This window comes from Bombyx mandarina, chromosome 10, assembly GCF_030267445.1.
Source record: "Bombyx mandarina strain Sakado chromosome 10, ASM3026744v2".
Lineage (NCBI taxonomy): Eukaryota > Metazoa > Arthropoda > Insecta > Lepidoptera > Bombycidae > Bombyx > Bombyx mandarina.
Window position 1 is genome coordinate 13,543,316 of NC_143217.1, and position 9,804 is coordinate 13,553,119.

Here is a 9,804-nt window from a genome sequence, read left to right on the forward strand (position 1 = left end):
TATTTGATTAAACTAATATACCTAATAAGTGGTTTTTTATCTTGTTTTCAAAATGTACTCTTACTGTTTTAGTAATTATGACAACATAAATAAAAAGTGCGTGTAGCCACCAGCGTGTGGCCTACCCTAGATAATTAGATAACTCTATTATACAACCAACTCATCTGATCATAAGGGTTAATTTAGTATTACCCAGTGTTAGAAATATACTTCTATTTTTAAAGAGGCATAATTTTAATAATTTTCCATTCATTGGTAAAGGTACGAAATAAACAATTACAAATCTTTCCTTATTTGAAAAATAATTTAAATAAAATAAATCTTAATCGCTTTTTTGTATTTACTTCCCATATCAGATATCGTATACTGTAGAAAAGATTAAGGATTACTGCGAGTTCCAATATTTTCCATAAATATCGACTGTCATGGGACCCTTGTCCTCACAGCTGACAATTGACAATCAAGATTTATTGACAATGAATGACATCTACTGACAGATCAGCAATCAGCATACCACGGGATTGGAAATGTGATTTATTTATTTATTAACAAGTTTCTATATGAAATAATAAACTCAAACATCAAATTTAAAGTGGCAAGTGTTGTATTGTTATTGACCTTTTTCTGCAAACAATAACTTGTTATAAATTTATAATTTCAATATATTTTGTCGTGTCACAATAACATCCAAGCGAACGTCACTACACCAGTATCGTGATAACGCTTCATAAATTTTAGTTCCAAAAAGAATGTCAAGTTGTGATTATTAAATATTTCGTAATGTAGGGAAATGGCGGAGACTAGTCAAGCCCGAGCGAGCCCCTCGGCGCCTGGGGGCGACGCTGGTGGCGAAGAAGACAAACATGACGAAAGAATGCTAGAATGCAACATCTGTCTGGACACAGCCCGTGATGCAGTCGTCAGTATGTGCGGCCACCTCTTCTGGTGAGCTCATTGTCGTAATTAATACAGTAAATAATTAGATTCAAATCTAATGGCTGAAAGATTTTTTATGAATATTCACACAACAATTGAAAAGGTAAAATATCATTTGAATAATTTGCATTAAACTATGCTCATTATTATTCATTCTCATTACTTACCATTGACCTTGTAATGCAGTAAAATCAATACACTGAATGGAATGAACTATGAATGGGAACAGCTGTGCTTTGTGCTACAACATAATTGTATCTATCTATTTATTGATTTATTAAAAATGTTAAAAGACAATTTATTTTAATCAAAATTAATTCTATATTTTAAAACAGATCTTTAAAATCAGGATTTACATTAAATAGATTAGTAGAGCCATGGTCTCTCAAGAAGGTGGTGGCATACAATATGTACATTTGAAAATTGAATGCGTTTTCTCTTTAGCATCAGCCCTCTGATGTTTTCTCAGATTTGATTGATTTGATAGTCAGGGTCTCTCAAGACTGTATAGTTTTGTTTTGTCATGGAGAGCCAAAGAAGGCTATAAAGTAAATTTTCCTATATTGTAAAAAGTAAATACAGCTTTTTACCTACTGGTAAAACGTCCTCAAGCTGGTAGGGCCAATTATTGAACCATAGTGATGCACACTCTTCAGACAGGGGCTCAGATCAGTTTAGCTGCCTTAGTTTAGCTACTATAACAGAAAAGTTACTGAATTTCTAGATAAGAACTTGTTCAACATAAACTGTTATATTATTGTTATTCAGTACATAAAAAAATTGTTATGCTTATGAAAATACTGTATTGTAAAGTAAATTTCATATACACTATCATATAAAAGTTTAAAATAATATTATATATTTGGAGCTACTTAAAACACAACACTGTTTAGAAATAGCCAAGTCTAATAAAATTAAAAAAAATAGTTCAATTAAAAACTAAACAAAATAAGAATTTAACATACAATATTAATATTTACCTACTTAAACTTTAACCTCATTGAAATGTCCCTTGTGTTTTTTTAATTATTTTCACACATATCTCTAGGCAAAATAAATTTCCTGAAATATTCGTTATCCAGCTTTTTCCAGTTACTCTCCAATTATTGCCAAAACATTGAGTTTGTGAGTGAATTTTTTACCCTCCCAGTCGTTCATGTTCATGAGAAAGGTCAGCTGATTGGCAACAGAGAGGTCTTGAACTTATTAAATTATTAGAGAATCTTTGCATATATTATGAGATTATATAATATGATTTATAATGCAAGGTCTGAGTTTAACCATATCTTGTGTTCACTTGCTACTCATTGCGCACTAGTGTTTTTCGAGACTATGATGGTATATTGTTTACAATGCAGCTGGCCATGTTTACATCAATGGTTGGAAACCAGACCCAGTCGGCAAGTCTGTCCTGTTTGCAAGGCCGCCATCAGCAGAGAGAAAGTGATCCCGCTCTATGGAAGAGGAAACACAAAACAGGAAGACCCAAGAAACAAGGTAAGTAATACAAAAAAAATAATGTAAAATTATAGAAACCACTTTTGTTGTTTCTATACTTCTGAAGCATAATATTGTCAACAACAACACAGTTGAAACTTTTTAATACTATAATATTTATTAGCTTCAGATGTATGTATGTTAGTGAGTAACGGAATCTCTGAACATGATTTTGACCCCCTTAAAAACGTCGGCTTAACGACTAGTTCAAGTAGTTATAAATATTTTATGAACATATATGAGTAGAAGGGTTATTTTGATAATATCCTGAAAAGCACCCCATGCTTTTTTACAATAAAATCATTTTTTCTTACACTATTTTTAATTCAAATTTATTAAAATTTATTTTCTATTTTTAGTTGGATTTTCTATAAAAACGTATTTTGTTAGCTTTTGAAACTAGTGAAGAAATACAATTTTTTTTTGTAAATTAACTTAAAGCATAACACTCCTATTTTATTTGAATCAATTATGCCAATGTTCTAATCAACCTGATAAAAAAATCCTAGCATTAATTATTTATATATTGAAGACTATACTTAACATTGTATGATAAAAATCAAATCCGCACATTTTTATGATTTGCATCGTTAACGGTGGTTGGGCGTATTAAGAGCCCACACAAGTCGGTATTACCGTCGTATCCCTTATGCTAAACAGCAGTGTTGCAGGGCGGTTAAAATGCTGGAAGCAATATAATTGAGACCTTAACTTCATGCCCAGATATGTGACTATTGAGTATAGTATTGATACATTCACCTCACTTTAGTGTGGTCCGTGGCACTTACTTGGTGATATAGACTCTGACAGGCATCTAAAACCAAGTGGACCCTGTGGTCCACTGGTCAGCAATTGCTGCTCATATAAAGTTTGGTTTTGCCCAACTCAGAGGTATTGTTATCAGAGCAGGTATAAAGCCTGGACGTGTATTGTGCGCAGGTGCCCCCCCGGCCGGCAGGACAGCGCACGGAGCCGGAGAGTACGAGCGGCTTCCCAGGTTTCGGCTTCGGCGAGGGATTCCACATGTCGTTCGGGATAGGAGCCTTCCCGTTTGGAATTTTCACCTCGACATTTAATTTTGGTGATCCAAGGCCTAGCGCCGGTTTGTATATTTGTAATAATTATTTCCCTACCTTGAAATATGAGCTCTTTTGCTCTGCCCTGAGAACACACGAAGTCCATTGAGATTTTACATCAACATTTGACAATGGAAGGTGTAGTTGGGGTTCCAAGCGTACATCTAACACTAAACACGCATTATTGGGTTTTTAATAGATTCTATATTATTTTTTAGTTTTATGATAGATTGGCGACCCTCCCACGTTTCGTTTCGCAAATATTAAATTTTATTATTGATAGCTGAGTCCCGCGATGTTACCCGCGGTTATTATCGTACCGCGAGTGGCGCCGCGGGGTGAAACTAGTCTAAAAAAGTAGTAGTAGTAAATTACTCCTTATATCGTCAGCGACTTATCAGTGAGTCTTGTCAAAATCGGTCCAGTCGTTCCAGAGATTAGCCGGAACAAACAAACAGACGAACAACAATTGTAAAAAATGTTATTTTGGTGTATGTACCCGTATGTATTCATATGTATGTAGTAGAAACTGGTTATTTCAATATTACAATCACACACACTCCAATTTTATTTATATGTATAGATTAATTTATGCCAGACCCGTCCGCTTCTGGCTGCAGAGTCGGTAGGGGTGAGTGCCGAGTGTTGGGGTGGGGTGGGGTGGGGGGTAGGGATGGCCCGGCGGGTCCTCCACCCCTAGCCCGGATGTAGAATATCGGTTTGGTCCGCAGCGCCGCGCGGCACAGCCCAGTTCGAAGAAGAGCAGTTCCTATCGAAGATATTCCTGTGGGTCGCGATCCTGTTCGTGCTGTGGCTGGTGTTCGCCTGACCGCCCACAAGTACTGCCACCAGGTTACAATACTAAATAACTCTGTAAACATTTATTTAATAGAACAATACTTCTAAAGTTCTTTTCAAAATTGATTCTTGTGACTACGGTAGTGTTTTGTTGACAGTGACAGATCAAGTCGTGGTTATTTAATTAAAGACACCGAACCTTTTATCTGTATACAGTCAAACCTGGATAAGCGAGAGTTCAAGGGAGCACTATCTCATTCTCGCTTATAGAGGTTTCTCACTAACCCGAGTTTCTCACTAATGCACCCTCTGAATTTAATTTGGCGATTTTCCGGATTCAAACGCATTCACTATTTTAAGTGTATCACTTAATGGCAGTACTTTGATTTTCCGTTTTGACATGATACAGAACAGAACTTTCCTTCGCAATTAATTAACGATAAACGGAGTAAGTCCGACAAACAGGACGGTACACAGGCACACGTGTCCATTCGAAAAGAATGCGATAAAATAACAACGTTATTTAGTTCCATTAAATAGAATAGTTTCAATATTGACGAGAAAACAATACAAAAACAATGGTAGGAAGTTCCACGAAAGTTAAGAATGAGTCATAAAATAGCAGATGTTAAATTTGTAATTTGTTTTGTCATTTGTTCCTCCTAAATAATATAAATAAATAAAGTTCGACTGTCGCTTATAGAGGTATAGATACGTAGCAATCTCACTTACGGAGGTCCATGAGGGAAAAACGACTCTCGCTTACAGAGGTTTCTGTTTCTCGCTAATAGAGGTTTTGGGAGCTTAAAATGACGGGTCCTGGCTATTACTCTCACTTATAAAGTTTTCTCACTTATCCAGTTCGAGCACTTACCCAGGTTTGACTGTATTTATGTGATGAGAACGATATCTGCGAATTTGTTGCATTTTTTTTTGTCAAATTAAAAAAGAGCAATAGCGTCTCACCATCAGCGACCACCAATTTGAATGTGGCTATCAACAGTAAACTTTTTTAATTTTTCCATAACACTTAAACCAAATGAATGGAAAAAGATCAAAAACCCTTGATGTGGTACATACCTACACATTTTAGTTCGAAATATTTTTGATGCGATGATATTTCTGTGCGAGTATTAAATGCGGCGCGGATCTCGTAGAACTGAAAAGCGAAAACATTTATGTAAATATTCCGTATGTTCTTGGATATTCGCGAGCCGTGCGAAATGAAAACATTTACAATTTACCTACGGTTTAGTCTCACGTATCTCTCATCGTTTGATTTTATTAATTGCGCCGTTTTGAATACGGAATGTTTCCCACAGTTTTTAACATTGCGTTAAATAAAAATACTTAAAACAAAAATTATTACGAGTATTATAAACGTCAGAAATAACAAAACATAATGTTAACACTAAAGCTATACACTGTAGCAACCAAACGAATAAATGAAGTTTTAACTAACACAATCAACTGATTATTGAGAAAAAAATCAAATATATTTCGGTGTCTTTACTTAAATAACAACCGCTACGTAAACTCTAACTGGCTTAAAGAAATCATTTAATTTCTGAGGTTTGACGAGTGAACGAAAATATTTACGGCTCAATATCGCGTTCAGTTCAAACACGAAACTATTCGAGAGCTCAACCTCACGCCTCGAGCAGCGATCGAGTGGCGTCCGTGCGCGCCCATGAGCAATAAACGCCGAGTGGCTTGTGAGGTGGACGCATAGAAATGAAATAAGAAAAAACACCACCAGAACGCCTGTTAGAATGACATCACAAATGTTGTAATGTCGATAAATATCCATTAACCAGGACTATGACATACCGTAAAGCTCACCTGTGCTCAATATGAGTATTGTTTTGGAAACGTGCAGGTTCACGGCACAGTGCTCTCAACTCCGTACACATTTTTCAAACACAAATTTAAAAAATAAAACATCATTGGACTGTCGCCATTCTGTATGCTTAGTGCGAGTTTTTTAACGTTCTCGATAGCGTAAAAGTTAACTCAAATTTGTATGCAGTTGGAAAAGTTTCCCTTCGTTTCCCGCTAGTAGGAGAAAAAAACTCGCAATAAGTATGTACACTGTTCTAATCTAATATTATTCCTGGTATTTATTCCTATTGAACCAACATTCCTTTTTTTATGATAACCTTTAAAAGTTCATAATAATAAAATACATATTATGTAATTTATTTTAATGTTAAAATTAACGTGCATTGATGTTTGGAAAATCAGAAGGTAATTTTCTACAATTGTTGGAATTTGTTGAATTGACGCATTCGAAGGAAAGTTTTGGGCACCACAACTTCATGGTGAGTTCAATGAGGTCGAGGTCAGCTTGGCATCCGTGGGGATGTTGCTTTCGTGGTGTGGTGGGCTGATGGCTGCTCATCACAGGTTGGCGCAGGGGTGGCACCAAAGATGGTGGTAGATCGTAAAAAAGTATTTTGGTGGAAACGCTGAAAATTACCTCCTGAAAAACAGTAGTATGTAGTAAGTTTAGGAAACAGTAAAAAGGTCTAACGGTTTCAAAAATGAATTTAATCACGCCAGTAATTTAATTAACTACATTTGCGCTATATTTTGAAGTTTTGCGTGTCAATCTATGGTTATTATAATATTTTCGTGTATATAACGTGTATATATTATTATTGTGTTATTGTATTTGCTGTAAGTACGTACATTTTAATGGGAAGGTTCATTTTATTGTAATAAATAAAATAATTTATTAAGTACGTTTTTCTTAAAATTTCACAGTACGTAAATATTATGAAAATGAAGTTTAAAGGTTTGTTCTTGAATTTTATTGATTTCTGAATCCCAAGTCGAATATTTTAGTATTTGTGATTACGGACGACGTAATTTAAAAACAAATAATATTAAAAGAATAATAACGACCTCAGTACGACTTGTATCTGCGATCTTTTTACTAGTGGTAGGACCTCATGTGAGTCCGCACGGGTAGGTACCACCACCCTGTCTATTTCTGCTGTGAAGCAGTAATGCGTTTCGGTTTGAAGAGTGGGGCAGCCGTTGTACTCTAAAAATTGAGACATTAGAACTCATATCTACAGGTGGGTGGCGGCATTTACTTTGTAGTTGACTATGGGCTCCGGTTACCAGGGCTTTCACACCAGGCGGGCCGTGAGGTGGTCCGCCTACCTAAAAAAAAAAAAAAGATGTAAAAGATTGCTAACTTGGTACTGAAGCAGAAAGTTTATGTTAAATGTCAACAACAACTACAAACCTCGCCTCGATTGAATACGAACGCAGCGGCCGCGGCATCGTGTCTTAATTACAATAGGTACTTGTAAAACCTCACGGGCTCTACCTGAGAGCGATGGCCCATCTCGTGCAAGCGTTACCCACGCCCTTACATTCTCTCTTCAGGCTGCAATCCGGAACTGCCGCGCGGTCTCTCAAACATCCGTAACGTCTTTATATGGTATGCCATTATACTGTGTATAAGCCTGTGTACACCCACGGAAAAATGTCGTGAAAGCACTGATTGACTGAATGAATACTTTTTTTTATTGCTTAGATGAGTGGACGAGCTTACAGCCCACCTGGTGTCAAGTGGTTACTGTAGTCCATAAACATCTACGACGTAAACGCGCCACCCACCTTGAGATATAAGTTCCAAGGTCTCAAGTATAGTTCCAACGGCTGCCCTACCCGTCAAACCGAAACGCATTACTGCTTCACGGCAGAAATAGGCAGGGTAGTGGTACTTACCGGCGCGGACTTTTTATCCTTTTTCAATAATTCCGACTGTAGTTATTACTCCACACTGTCGGTACCACTCGAGAGAAAAGAACTATTTTTTTTTTATTGCGTAGATGGGTGGACGAGCTCACAGCCCACCTGATGTTAAGTGGTTACTGGAGCCCATAGACATCTACAACGTAGACGCGCCACCCACCCCGAGATACAAGTTCTAAAATCTCAGTATAGTTACAACGGCTACCCCACCCTTCAAACCGAAACGCATTACTGCTTCACGGCAGAAATAAGCAGGGCGGTGGTACCCATCCGCGCGGACTCACAAGAGGTCCTACCACCAGTAATTACGCAAATTATAATTTTGCGGGTTTGATTTTTATTACACGATGTTATTCCTTCACCGTGGAAGTCAATCGTGAACATTTGTTGAGTACATATTTCATTAGAAAAATTGGTACCCGCCTGCGGGATTCGAACACCGGTGCATCGCTTCAACACGAATGCACCGGACGTCTTATCCTTTAGGCCACGACGACTCATTCCTACGAAACCATTTTCAACAAAAAGACTGGCATTGGTGGGAATAGTCTCACTTGTCCTGCCCTGGGGTTCCTCCTGCTCGCCACGTACCATCGCATCGGTCTCAAGTTAATTTTTCGTGCAATCACTAAAATTTCAATGACGAAAATTGAAGTCAAGTTCTATTGACATATGCGTCTAGATTATTCCTAAAGCCAGGTGATGGAAGAATTTGTTCGTGGAGAGCTACGCCTAGCGCACCGTATTCGGAAAAAAACATGTGGTGAAGGGTTAGTGGGTGAGTGTTGCTATGGCGGCACTTACGGAAATTGTGTCACTATCAGAGGCGCCGCGCCATATGTAACAGATATTAGTAGATTGGTGCATTACCCTTTTTCATAGGAAATTGATTTTTGGTAATGAAAATGCGCGTACGGGGGGGGGGGGGGGGGGGGGTCTGCGGCCTTCGATACGTTGAAATCAACGCTATTGGCCATTACGCTCGCCAGACATAATAAACCCCCGTAGAATACGTATGCGTTTAGTTTTGCAGAAATAAAATAAATAAATAAGTAATAATGTTACCTAATGATATGTAATATTTCCTGTAACTTTGTCTTTTTATGTCAAAATTGAATTTTTTAATACATGATACGCACAAAGTTATTTAACTGTCACCACAATGAACGCGGTATTTTGTTTTGTTTTGCATTCCTTTAAATTCGTTCACGAGTGAATTATCTTACAATTATTGTGGCCAAGTGACCTGCAAGAGACCGCTGCGTAGTACCAAACTCACAATTTGCCTATTTCTGCCGCAAAACAGTTCATCGTCTAATTTGTAGGTTATGTTATTAAAGTACAAGTCACTTCGTCGTCACATCTTTAGGGGACGGTATTTATGTTCTAACACCAATCAGTTACCATAAAGAGTAACATTTTGCCAATAAACATTAATTAGGTACTGAGAATTGGGAACAATGTTACACAATGACGAGTTTGTTCCATGCCCACGTGTAAACTACGAAATTTAAATCGTTTGTATTTTTACAACAGCCTGGAGGGCACACTGTAATTGTTCTCAAAGAAAAAATTAACGGAATCTACAGCAACAATAACGGAAAACAATTTAGTATGAACAATGAGGCCGCGCCTACAAATAAGATCGCGGTCATTTATCCCCCACATCAGCTGATAAGTCGGCATCATTGCGCCACTTCGACAAGGCGGCACGACGTGAGAACCC

At 37.4% G+C, this 9,804-nt stretch overlaps 1 protein-coding gene across 2 annotated transcripts; it reads left to right on the top strand.

Annotated features, from left to right (window-relative positions):
• Positions 1–426: 426 nt before the first annotated feature.
• On the top strand, positions 427–7,049 carry LOC114246103 (E3 ubiquitin-protein ligase RNF185). 2 transcript variants are annotated; one of them, XM_028178497.2, is made up of 5 exons: positions 427–529; positions 787–945; positions 2,295–2,433; positions 3,373–3,535; positions 4,241–7,049. In XM_028178497.2, coding segments are annotated over exons 1-5 (561 nt in total). In that variant the 5' UTR covers positions 427–527; the 3' UTR covers positions 4,339–7,049. The 2 variants fall into 2 exon arrangements, with proteins under 2 accessions (XP_028034298.1, XP_028034305.1); XM_028178504.2 differs by having other exon boundaries at positions 458–595.
• The last annotated feature ends 2,755 nt before the right edge of the window (positions 7,050–9,804 follow it).